The sequence below is a fragment of the Lates calcarifer genome, linkage group LG1, assembly GCF_001640805.2.
Source record: "Lates calcarifer isolate ASB-BC8 linkage group LG1, TLL_Latcal_v3, whole genome shotgun sequence".
NCBI lineage: Eukaryota > Metazoa > Chordata > Actinopteri > Centropomidae > Lates > Lates calcarifer.
In genome coordinates this window covers 3,664,054-3,677,725 of record NC_066833.1, presented here as the reverse complement: position 1 = coordinate 3,677,725, position 13,672 = coordinate 3,664,054, and the positions used below count along the sequence as shown (strand labels likewise).

At 42.2% G+C, this 13,672-nt stretch overlaps 1 protein-coding gene across 1 annotated transcript in view; it reads left to right on the top strand.

Moving 5' to 3' along the window:
• Positions 1-13,672, top strand: part of plcl1 (phospholipase C like 1) — an 88,923-nt gene that overhangs the window by 57,358 nt on the left and 17,893 nt on the right. Inside the window, 7 exon segments of the mRNA XM_018704401.2 lie at positions 2,856-2,930; positions 3,022-3,309; positions 3,468-3,752; positions 5,536-5,927; positions 7,400-7,712; positions 7,714-8,517; positions 8,693-8,869. Coding sequence (XP_018559917.1) covers positions 2,856-2,930; positions 3,022-3,309; positions 3,468-3,752; positions 5,536-5,927; positions 7,400-7,712; positions 7,714-8,517; positions 8,693-8,869 — 2,334 coding nt within the window.

The following is a 13,672-nucleotide window of genomic DNA, read 5'->3' as shown; positions in this document are numbered from 1 at the left end:
TTTTCCTTCATTCAGAAATGATGTCAGATGTGTTTTTACTATGCTGCACAATAAAGTGTTCTCGGTATTAAGCTGAAAAAAACACAGACGTTTAAAAATCTGGACACATTTTCATCACATATCAGCTCAATCTGTCTGTCTGTGATTGGTGGTGGAGATTTAGCGTGGGCAGATCCTCTTTGTACCTCAGAGGATGTGGATGGTTGTGAAACCTGCAGTCACAGAGCAGCAGAATACAAGTATGTAGGTGTTTAATCTTAATTTTCTGACCCCTGGTCCTCTTTAACAAGACAAAAGACCACAGTTGTTGTTTTATCAGCTTGATAATTAACAATTTTTTCTATTTTCACATTTTTTGGAGCATTTCTTGTAAATAACAGGTTTTAGATGTGTGGTGTGGTTAAATGTAGTGGATTTTAACATGCTGTATGTCTGTGGTTGATGTTGACAGCTCCCAAATTCTAGATAAGTGTGTGCACACATTTATTAATGTAATTTTTAAAAGCAAAAATAGCAAACATTAATTGGTTCCGGCTTCTCAGATATGTACATTTAATGGTTAGGATTCTTCCGCAGTAAAGTCAATATCTATCTTCTTGGGGTCTGTGGAAACTGTGATGGGAATTTTTCTAAACTTTCTGACAAATTATATAGACCAAATAATTAATTGGGAAAAGAATGAATGATTGGACCATTGTTCATTTACTCACTGCAACTGTTGTCCTGACTGTTTTCACAAAAAAGTAATGAAGCAGGTAATAAAGTAGCTCAAGCTCCACCTTTGGGTCTCCATTACTTCAGTTTTTTGTGGGTTTGGTGATATGTTACAATTGTCCAATAATATTTGAAGAAGAGTTAGATGGTGTCTGATGAAGGAGTTAAAGTTTAAAGGTTGTATGTCCATTCAACCACCCCTTCCTATGTTTTACTCTGTAGAGCGTGGTTTTTCCTTACAGTGCATACACACACACGCATGTACATGGTACACACCTGTTTTGTTACCCTGCTAAGATCTCTGCCTCTGGCTATCTCCAGCTAGTGACAGATTGATTGGCAGCTTCATCTCTGCTTGGTGAGCAAATGTCATTGTAAAGTTAGCTTTCATTAGCGCTGCAGCATGGGATTTTCACAGAAGGCCCCGATAATAGCTCTTCACTGATTTTGTAATGAGCTGCGATGGTCTGAGCTGAAATGACAGCAGTAATTACATGTGGCGCTGAGTTGGCCACGTCTCCCGCGAACAGTCCTTTCCCCAGCTACTGCGATCAGCCAGCACTGTTTCGTTTGTGCAGATTTGCTGTACTGATAAATTCAGTGAGATGTATTTGCAGTAAAAGGCTGTTTCCCTTCAGTATCTGAAATGGCTTCAGAGTTAAATGGCCTTGAAAGTGGAAAGAAAAACACTGAAGATAAAGTAGAGGTGATAAAAACACCCACATAACACAACATACCAGCCACAGACATCCACTCACAGTTCTTTCTTGTCCTTCATACATGTTGTGAATGCTGCAACAAAACGGGATGTTGTTAATATTTTAATTTTAGCCAATTTTTTTTATTTCAGATTTTTTTATTCACTTCTGACCTTATTAAAACCCAAAATTCTGTAGTCTCTTTCCAATAATGTAAGCTGGACATTTGATGACAGTGACGATACAGAATTGACCATAAAATCTTGTTATTACACCAAATATGGAAATATTTCATGTTGTTTAGACAGTACATGAGCAAATAGTCCTGTTGTTCAGCAGAAAGTCATCCATAAACAAAGAAATGTCTCAGTCTGTTCCCTACATTTGAAACATCCTTAAATGCTAAAATTACAAGCTTGACCTTCACAAGTAAAATATATATATGTATGTTTATATATATATATAGTGTGTGTGTGTGTGTGTGTGTGTGTGTGTCTTAGCCTCTGTTCTTCTCTGTGCACCAAACCCACAGATAAAAAGACACTTCTGCATGCACAGAGCTTCTATTCCTGCTCATGAAAACCCTTCCTGCAAAACCAAATTTAGAGAAGGAGATTACACGGTGGGTCGTCTCCTCTGTACTAAAAAAGCCAAAGAGGAAGAAAAAGGCTATGAAAACACCAACAAGCCCAAAAATGTCCAAATTCAAGCCAGAAGTTAATAAGTTTTTACCCTCAAGACCAAGAATGTTAAGTATGTGATATTAAAATATTTGCATAGTTTGCAGAATGATCCTTTTGTTGTACATTTAAAGAACAACCCAGTGCTAACCTTAAGTGTGGAAACTTCCAGTGCATCAGCAATGTCAAAACTTTTAATCATCCTATAAAACATGAGACGTTTTTTAGTGTCCATGTGCTGAAATATTAAGTGGAAACAATATACACGTTTTACCGTGTGGTAGTTGTACTTATTTAAAGGGTCTACTTCTTCCACCACTGAAAGTCACATAACACAGACAAACAGATGGAGGCAGTGGTATTCCAGCAGTCAGTCATTTAAACCCCAAAACATGGGAAAATATACCAAAATGATCTTTTAACAACTGTAGCAACTAACCTTTCATTTATTTCCCATATAATTAGTACCAAATTGTGTTGGCCTTTCTAGGAAATATCTGATTAACAGCTAAATACCAGAAAATCTTTAGGAAACAGGAAACAATCAGAAAATATGGGACCCATAAAATAAAGTGTTACTGATATACTTAGCCTATAGTTTTTTTTAATGACGGGAGAATAATAGCTTTGAATTACTATCTATAGAGACCAAGTGGGTGTCGAGTGTGTTTAAGTCTGATTCTATAGCTGTTCCTCTCCACATGTAGAAACATTTCTTCCTCTCATTTTGACCTCTTGGCCATCTGTGTTTGTCTTTTCCCAGGATCCCTCAGTACAAAAGGTGGGCGGAGGCAGGAAGAAGACTGTGTCCTTCAGCAGCATGCCCTCTGAGAAGAAGGTAGACCGGAAATGCCTAATCAAAAAATTCAACAAACTTACTTTTGTATTTGAATATAGATCACAATGTTGTTGCTGGTTTTCCATCCCAGGTGAGCAGCGCAGCCGACTGCTTGGCGTTCATGCAGGGCGGGTGTGAGCTGAAGAAGATCCGGCCCAACTCCAGGGTTTACTGTCGTTTCTACACCCTGGACCAAGACCTGAGCTCCTTACGCTGGGAGCCCTCTAAGAAGGATGGGGAACGGGCTCGGCTGGACGTCTCCAGCATCCGGGAGGTCCGCACCGGGAAGAGCACAGAGACCTTCCTCCATAACGGCCCTGTCTCTGAACACCTGGCCGAGGAGGCAGCCTTCTCTATCATACATGGGGACGACTACCAGGTAAGGAGGGAAGAAGAAGAAATGGATGCATGGAATAAAGTTACACGGTCCTTGTTTAGATGCAGTTTCTGTCTCCTCTTCCACAATATACAGTAAATAATCTTACCCTCCATTCATCCATCCATCCAGTAGTCTTGATTATCTGTCCCTCCCTGCAGTCTCTGGACTTGGTTGCATTGTCTGCTGATGTGGCCAACATCTGGGTGACAGGCCTTCGCTACCTGTTGGCCCACCCCTCTGTGATTGGCGGGGCTGGGGGAGGTGGCGGAGGGCTGGGTGAAGGAGGGGGTGTGGCTGTGGAGGGCAGCCTGGGGAGCAAGATGAGGAGCGAGTGGCTGGCAGCGGAGTTCGCCCAGGTGGATGAAGACGGCTACGGCATCGTGTCGGAGGATGTAGCAGTCGCTACCATCTGTAAACTGTGCCCCGGCATCAAGGAAGCCAAGGTGAGGGGCAATTTAAAATCTTCATGCTGCTGCATCATGTGGACAAAAATGCTGCACATGAGCATTTGTCAAACTCAAGATCAGATACTCTGACATTTGCACAAATTTTAATAGAAAAATGTAAAACATGTTTTGAGAAGGGACAGATCAGTCCAAACCTTGATATTCATCTTGATGTTATGTCCTAATGCCCCCAAATGTTTGTTGGGAGACTTGATGCAGGAAGACGCTGATTTCAGCAATTTACATAAAGACTCTTTTGTGATGACCCCAGCTAAGGAAATGCTTCCGGTAAAAAATACTGAAGAGCAAATTGGAAATTGAATGCAAATGAGCTGCTGATCATGCACCACAATCCATAAAAAAAGCCATTACGCTGCAGTGTTTGTCTTGCACTTAAATCAGATTTTGACTCTTCTGTTTCAAGCAACTTTTAAAACTAGTAAACACAGAACAATAAAACTGAAAATAATGAGCCCTGCTAGTATTTTCAGGTTCTCATGGGTCATAAATGAGAAATTCAACGACAGGAATGTATTTGTAGAGGAGGACTGTCATACAGAGGCTCCTCACACAGAACTGCAATGAACAGAGTTCTGTCCTGAAGTTAAAACACAGCTACCAGGTGCCTTGCAAAGAAATGCACCGCCATGTCCTGTAATAACTTCTTTGTAATCATGACTATATGTCAGAGCTGCAGCTGATAGCAGCCCCGGCAGAAGTCAGTGTTGCTGCCTGATCCTGTATCTGAAGCAGCAGAACATTTAATCCCTCATGAAAAGAGATTTGTTGCTTTTCTGCTTTTGTTAGTATGGATTTCTGATGTGCCGTTTCCCACTCTGCTCCTCCTGTATCACCTGCTGACTGGCACAGCAGCACAGACAGGATTAGCCTGGAAACATAGAAAGCACAGAGGTCTGTATGGGGGTCAGACAGGTGAGACGACTGCTGACAACCTGCGAGAACTCATATCTCAGAGGGAAGATTTTTGCAAGCTTGGGCTGAGAAGGAGGGATGGGATCGGAAAGTATTTTGTTGAATCTGAATCCTTTCAAGTTCCTTATCAAATCTTTTTAAGTAGTTTGTTTGGTGGAGAATGAAAACTTGCTTTATTTAACCCATACACAGAATACAGTTTAAAACCAGCGGTGGGTAATTCTCACTTGTTCTCAGGTTATCAAAAATAACACGTTCTTAATTTAACATATTGGATGGCAGATATTTAAGCAAATAACACCTTCATTGTGAGGACCTTCCTGCAGGCAGATGTTGCATTTTGTTGACTTTGGAACATTTACCATGCCTGATGCCTGCAGTGTGAGAGAGAGAGGCAAAAGAGATCCAAACCCAGAATGTGAATACAATATTTGATAAGAGATGTGTTGGCTGTGGAGCTCAACCAATGTGGGTATTTTACTAACATGCATCCAAAACTGAACTATCAGAACCCGTCCCTACTGAGAGCAAATGAAAAAAACAAGAAGAGGAAAAAAGAGGAAGCAGACCAAAAGAAAAAGATGAAGGAAAGAGATGGAGGGAGGGCAGAGACTTGGTTAGAGGGAAGATATTATTATTATTACATTGTGTTGTTTAATGTGGGTCAGTTTAATATCCTTATTGAGGCAAGATAACTGAGGTTTAATCAAATTTGCCTGCTTCACTGAATGAATGAGGGTTAATGCTGGCTGACTAATTAATTCACTTCATCTCTCGCTCAATAAACTGTCTGCCTTTCATCCTACGTGACTCTCTCTCATCCAGTTTTTCTTTTGTTTTTCTGCAGGTGCGTCTGCGTTTTAAGGAGATCCAGCGTAGTAAGGAGAAGCTGACCTCCCATGTGACTCGTGAGGAGTTTCAGGAGGCCTACTGCGAGCTCTGCACCCGGCCCGATGTTTACTTCTTATTGGTGCAGCTGTCCAAGGACCGGGAGTGTCTGGACCCTCAGGACCTCCGCCTCTTCTTGGAAACGGAGCAGGGTTTGTCTCTGGCAACAACCGAGGGCTGCTGGGAGCTCCTGAGGCGCTATGAGCCGTCGGCCCAGGGCAGGGAGAGGGGGCTGCTGGGTCTAGACGGATTTGCACGCTACCTGCAATCCCCTGAGTGCCAGCTGCTCGACCCAGAGCACCTGGGGGTTTGTCAGGACATGAACATGCCTCTGTCCCACTACTACGTCAGGTGTGTTTGGTGGTTCAGTCTAATTAAAGTTATTTTAAAGTTGCCATTTGGCTATGGGGGCACCCAGGTTCAGTCTAAGTAGAGCAACAGTTCACCTCAAAATAAAAATTCTGCAACTCAAAACAAAACAAAACCCACCATATAAAATAGGATTATTACAAGTGTGTACAGCAGTGTAAAAATACAGGTTATAGGCCTGCATTCAAAATCTTGAATAAAAGTATTGACAGATTATTCCACTTAAAGTATCAAAGTAAAAATGTTTGTTCTGAAGAAAATGTCTATTTTTGCATGAAATCCAGCTTCTACAGATTCAACAGTTACTAAGAATTTCAAGAGGTGAATCTCCCAAATCAAAGATTCTGTACCATCTAATAGTCCGCATGTCAGCAAGATGTCCACTGACATTCATACAACCGCCACGTAAGTACAGTTTTTAGCCAAATGAATGAAGTTACAGAGTGTCTGTACACAGCCCACTGCCTCCCAATTAATTCACTCAGCAGTTTGTTTATTAAGAGCGACCATGTGCACTCATCTGCACATGGTTCTGCTTACTCACTGTGCTGTGTATACCACCACCACCAAAACAAACATCTGAGAAAAGGCATACACATCGAAATGGGCATATTGTGCCAGTATTAAACTACCGTAATTTCCGGACTATTGAGCGCACCTGAATATAAGCCGCACCCACTAAAGTAAAAAAAAAAAAAAAAAAAAAAAAAAAAAAATTATATAAAATTATAAAAATACATATATAGGCCGCACTTGTCTATAAGCCGCAGGTGTCTACGTTGTAACATGAGATATTTACACATTCACGCTGCCGTCTCCAACGTCTCACCATCGATTCATTAGATGCCAAGCTTACATGCAGCAGCTCTATTTCCTTTTTCGACAGCCAGATCGATTGGCTTTAACTTAAAAGCTGCATCATATGCATTTCTTAGTGTGTTTTCCATGATGAGGGTATGTGCATTAAGCGCAAAATGACTGTTCTGAAAAATTTAGTGTGAGTGCGTTTGATCTAATTCGAACAGTTTCATTGGTCCACTGTGACCTGTTCGGTAATTTCATTGGTCTGATGTGACGAGGCTAAATGTTTTGCCGGCATGAAGTTCGTCAGCCCGTAAAAATCTATAAATTAGCCGCATCATTGTTTAACCCGCAAGGTTCAAAGCAGTGAGACCCCCCCCCCCCCCCCAAATCTGCTTCCAGCATTGACAGCTAAGGTGCTCTGCTGCCTTAACATGTGTTAAGCAACATGGGATGAAGTAGACAGTGTTAAGATTTTCATTTTGGGTTGAAATGTGTCTTTAATTTGTTATTAGATAAGTTCATTTGTGCATATTTTGTCTCCATATTTTCATTTTTCATTAAATGTTATTGATGCTGTTTAGATGTAATAAAAAGCAGGTTGATATTTGTATCTGTGGCGTATGAGTAATGTTGTTTATTTTTTTCCTCAGCACTTCGTACCGCTCCTACCTGCTGGATGACCAGGTCCATGGCAGAGCAGACCTTGGAGGGCTGATCAAGGCCCTGCAGTCCGGCTGTCGATGCCTGGAGCTGGGAGTGACTGATGGCCCAGAGGGGGAGCCTCTTCTTGGAGTCGACTACGGTCCGGACATCCCCCGCCACCATCATCACCACCACCATCACCACGCGCCAGTTACCATCCGCTCTGCTCTGGAGGTGGTCAATAAGTATGCCTTCCTGACCTCTCAGTACCCGCTCTTGGTGTATTTGTGTCAGCGCTGCTCTCCTGCCCAGCAGCGTATCGATGGCGCAGCACCTGAAGAAGGTGTTTGGCACCCGTCTTTACACCCCAGAGGCCCTGCCTGTCAGCCTGGGAGGGCGAGCAACAACCTTGCCCTCCCCTGAGCAGCTGAAGGGTCGTATCCTAATAGTGGGGAAGAAGCTCCCAGTGGAGCAGGATGGCTCTGATGGGGAGGTATCTGAGGAGGATGAGGAGATAGGAGGAGGAGGGCCTTTGGCAGGACGGCGAATGACCATCCCTGGTGAGGAGGAACTGGGTGTGGTCTTAGTGGTGCCTCCACCCTCTCAACCCAGGAAGCTCCGTCTCCACAAAGAGCTGTCAGACCTGGTGGCGATCGCTCGGACCGGGAGCCGCAGCTTCTACGCCCAGAGAGCCAGTCACAAACAGGCTCAGCAGCAGTCACCCCCCAGCAGCCCCTCCTCTCCCAGCACACCGATGCCTCCCGAGCCGCCTTATTGGACACTGTGCTCCCTGGGTGAAGGAGAGGCCGGGCGTCTGACCAGCGAGAGCCCAGAGGACCTTGTTATGTTCACCAAGCGCACTCTAACCAGGGTACGACCCAGCTCTGTGCGTCTGGACTCCAGTAACCCTAATCCACAAGGATACTGGAAAGGAGGGGTCCAGCTCGTGGCCTTGAACCAGCAGACCCCCGGTGCCATGCTGGACCTTCACCGAGGACGCTTCTCACAGAACGGAGGGTGTGGTTACGTTCTCCGACCTGCTGTGATGAGGGATGAGGTGTCGTATTTCAGTGCTCACACGCAGGGATGTGTGCCAGGAGTGCCACCTCAGACGCTGCGCATTAAGGTGAAAATGTAGATTGTGTTGTGAAGTTATTTTCAAGGACAGGTTCATATTTTCACAGTCAGACTGCTGAGGCCTCATATTCATTTTATGCCCTAGAAAATATTGTGAGAGTTGTATTTGTCTCTTAAACAAAGTGATGAATTTAGCATCAGTTGCTTTGTGTTTTACTGTGCAGGTTATCAGTGCCCATAACCTCCCCAAGCCTCAGGGATCAGGGGCTAAGGGAGAGGTCATTGATCCTTACGTGGTCCTGGAGCTGCATGGTGTACCGGCTGACTGTGCTGAACAGCGGACACGCACTGCCGCTCAGAACCTGGATGACCCACTGTTCGATGAAACCTTTGAGTTTCAAGTAAGGCATTTTGCTCTGTATACTATCATGACAGGTGCTGGTTTGTCTGTTTCTATCTCTTGTTTATTTGTTTGGCTTTCTTGATGGCACTGCACAGTGCAGTCATGAGTGGAGCATGACGCAGCCTGAATACATTGTCATTAGGAGGAATTCATGATTGATAGGTGGCAGGGGTGGGCTGATCGATCTCCTAACTATCAAATATCCAGTAGGTGGATTTGGGTTAGGTTTCAGGAGTGATGAATTACATCTGTTCCTCTCATACTATTATATGTAGTCTCTAGACAAGTTTTTGGGATGAGCGGTTCTCAAGAGAGCGTCAGACTCTGGCTTTTCTACATGTTACTTAATGTTATGGCAAAAGGAGGAAGTACACTACAAGGACAGTGCAACATTCAGACAGTTTTGTGTTGTGTTGTATTTGCTGTGCTTTGAGCGCATGGATCCAAGGGCACAGTCTACAAATCAGAGGGAAATGACTATTTTTTAAACCCAGAGGCTCCGTACCTTTGCTATTTTGCATGATAAGACTTGAATGAAACAGTCCAAACATTCAGCTTCTCCTGACAGGCACATTTTGAACAAGCACTGCACACCACATTTTCCAAGTGGCCCAGGAGAAGACTTCAGGCCAAATCCTCCTCAGATGTCACTGTTCATGTCCGGGAGGTGCAGAGTCACAAAGCACAAACATACAGCTCCTCTAAATGATATTATACACTCTATAACCTAAAATATACTAACACAGCCCTCTAAATACACTGAAAAGGACTAAAAACAAGATCTTGTTTAATTAATTAATGTCATGTGAAACACTGAAATCCCATCCATCATAGTGTGCACAAAATAAAATAGATTAAATGTTTAAAGGGTTGTATTTACTTTGCTGTACTTGGGTATGTTTACTGTGCACATATAGCAAATACTGAGGAAAGCAAAAGCCTGTTTAAGCCATTTACATAACTGCATGACAGAACCTCATAATAATCCTGTTTACAGACTGAATATTGTTTTAATTTTCTTTTTCAATTTAGATTTTTTGTTTGGTGTTTGGTGCAATAGAAAAACAAGTCCTGAGAAGTCAGGATGCACTCTGAGGTCTCCTCCTTTGTCTCTGATAATTTGACTAAAAAAAGAAATTATCAGAGATATTGGTGGTTGATGCACTTATTTTGCTACAGCCTGGTGTTGTCATATTTTGGATGATGTTATTGTTAAGAATGATCCATTAATCTTCTTCAGCACAGACTTAAAATTGTATTTTAATGTGCATTTAAAAGTGTGATTAAACATTTATGGAAAAACGAGAAGAGGAAAATGTCTGTCAACATAAAAGAGGCTTATGCGATTTTGTGCGACTGCGCCTCTGTCGGCTTTGCACCTACCATCAAGATTTAAATCAGGTGGTCCCCTGAATAGACTTGCATATGCAGTGAATTTATCATGTGAGACAGGATTTGATGACTGTGGTGTTGCTGATTTGGCTTGAGTCCTGAATTAGTGTGGCTGAGCCGTAATGACAAGCTGTCACAACTGATATGTTCTCTGTGGTCACATCACATCATATGTCTGTGTGTGTGTGTGTGTGTGTGTGTGTGTGTGTGTGTTCAGCTTCCTGACATAATGTATCTTCACAAACACTGTGAAAGACTTGTGTAATACCTGCAATCATATGAATATTTTTTACTGTAATTACACTGGCCCTTTGCAGGAAACAGACTGTAAAATTTAAACGCATCATTAGGCTGTCTGACACAATGCTTGCAAAATGTGAACACTGCCAATGTGCAATATGTGAGTCACTGATGTAACTTTTATTTTATAGTATACACTACCAGTCAAAAGTTTCAATGTTGATGTTTCAGTGACTTGTAACAGGGAGAATGGAGCCTCTGTCATTCCCACTCTGCTCCCTGAACACCTGTTGTTGCTCTGTGTAACTGAGGTAAAAGAGGTACGATCACCCTCTAACTGAGTGAGCAGCTTAAACTGCTGGAATCAGACCCAGAGAGTTCAGAGTGATGCTGAAACTGCAGATCAGTTAGAAGTCATTAAAAAAACAGCCTTCATCTCTGATATCCAGCAAGGAAACTGACGGAAATATCAAGAATTAGAAACAGAGTTGGAACTCCAGGCAAACAGTTCAAAAGCTTTGTTCTCTGTACATGAAAACCACTTAACTGCTCAGACACAGAGCAAGACAAAATTCGTGGCTGCAGAGTAAAGCTACACAGTGTCGCTTTAATCTGATAGCAATGGTGGATGGGATGGTGTCAGGTCATACAAACTGAAGAGAAATGTTTACTAGTCTGTGTTTACTGTAGCCACCAACAGCAAGAGGAAGTAAAGAAACAAAGCCAGAGGTGGAACAAATAAAAAACAAAAAAATGTCAGTAGAGATGATTTCTTTGACAGACACCATGAGCAGCAGATAAAAATGAAGCCTGTTGTTCCCTTGTTGGTTTTTTTTTTTTTTTTTTTTTGCAAACGTAGGCCAAGTTCTATGATTTCATGTGACCTCGGTTGTTGTTTGGACCAGACTGTGGTTCAAATGACAGCGGTCGCACCTGCCTGAACAAACTGAACTAAACAGATAAACACACCAGAGTTTGTTTGAAACACACTGAACTGAACTGGTTGGATGTGAAATCACCCTTAAACCCTCACCTGGGCCAGTGTTGTGATGATAACCCTCACCCCATGACTAATTTTAGAGTCTGGCTTAGTTTCTACCAGATCATTCGACCTGCAGCTAGAGGTGGGTGATACCTGATTAACTGTCATTGGATGGATTTCTGATTTTGGTCAGCTGTCTGCAGTTTGATCAGTTCCATGGTTTGAATTTCCTCATCACTGCTGTCAGAAGAGCCATTAAAACTGTAGTGAGCTTGCTGTAGTGTTACTGGGGTTGTATTTTATATATTGTAGTTAATTGTAGTTTTTACTGAGACTGTGCCATGACATAAAACTGAACTTTGCAGCAGAACAGACACCACACTGTCTGCATCTGGTTCCATTTTTTTTTCCTCTTAATTTTTATTCATAGTAGAATTGCACAAAATAACGCTGCCTTTCTCTCTTTTTTCATCATTCTTTACGACTTTTATTAGAAGAATAAACTCTTCTGGAATTACTACTTGATAAAACTGACAGGGTTTCCAGCTTATATTTCAGTGTGCACTTAACAGCTGCAGGTTCTAGTCTTGCACGGTGGAAAACCCATGCTGGGTGTAAATGACACCCAGAGCATGTTAGGGACAAAAATCTTTGGAATAAGTGCAGTATTTAGCAAGAATGGTGTACCATCAAGAACAGCTGCTGCAATGTAATCCAGTGGGCAATTATCCATGTCAAAGTATGTCCACTAAAGTGCTTGTTTTTGCCACAGATAGGCAGTGGAATTCCAGCAACTCCTGTGTTCAGCTCAACAAAATTCCTTTTTTTGTCACTGGAGTCTAGTAGCAATATAGAGTGGTGTTTTTGGTTAAACAAAAAGCATTTTACTCTTTAATAAAAAATACCTGAAGATTATTTTTTAACACAGCATACAAGATTAATAAAAACAGGACACACGCATTAAAAAGAAACACACACTCAGTAATAAACAGGTGTGTAAACACAGTGGTGCACAGTCAGACACACTGGCACAGTTGAGGTCATGCTGTTTGGTTAAGTGTGCGTATCAGCCTGTTGAGGCATGCGCTCATATGTCTTAATCATTTGTCCTCTGGGCTCTGACACAGTGACCAAAGTCAAACACTGGGCAGCCACATCAGCACACACTTCCTCAACACACACACAGTGCACACTAAATGTAGTTACCTTCCTACATCCTGATGAAGACTGCTGTCTCAGCTGTTTGTACTCAACACATTAAGTGTCTTCACAGTAATGTGAGATACATTGGATCATGCTGGATTAACTATTTCTTTTCTCTATTGTTTTGATTTATGTACAGTTAATGTACTGTATTATGATTATTGTGGTACATTTACTTATGTAGGATCTGAATACATCTTCCAAAACTGAAAGTCACACAATAACATAAACAAACTAACAGATAGAGGCAGCAGTATTCCAGCAGCTCCTGTGTTCTGCCTGGTAAAATTACACCAGAGTTTGTTTGAAACACACTGAACTGAACTGGTTGGATGTGAAATCCAATGGAGTCTGGCAGTGATATATAATGATGTTTCTTCAATAAATAGCTGTATTTCTGCAGGAATCCTATCAGACACTTATAATAACAATCTGAGCCTGTCAGTGGCTAAAGCAAGCACTTCACTGGACATACTTTGATGTGGACCATTGCCCACTGGATTACACTGTAGCAGCTGTTCATGGTTCCCTGGCACACTGTACTTGCTCAATACTACACCAGTTCCAAAGATTTTTGTCCCTTTCCTCTTTACTGGTATTGGGGAGTTCTGTATGAAAAAAGTGGAGAAACAATGCCTTTTGTGGCTCCAGAGGGAGCTGTGTGAAGTCAGAGCGTTGGTTGGGATTGAAGACTACAAGTTTGAAAATCTAAGGGAAAAAAGAAGTGATCTTAGCAGACATCTGTACCCCGCTCCTTATCTCTGCTTGAGGTTAGAAATGCCAGGTTATAGCTGAAGCTTGACTGAACTGTCAGTGGTCAAGTTGCATGGTGGGTGGTGTTGGCAACAGTGTTGGTGAAGAAGCAGGAGTGTATGGATGATATCTCTGGTTCTGTTGCTTTGATTTGGATCCTTTTTTCATTATGAGTACGGCCACTGTTATTGGACTTCAGTGATAAATTAGTGAAGTAGTCTTTTCATGGTG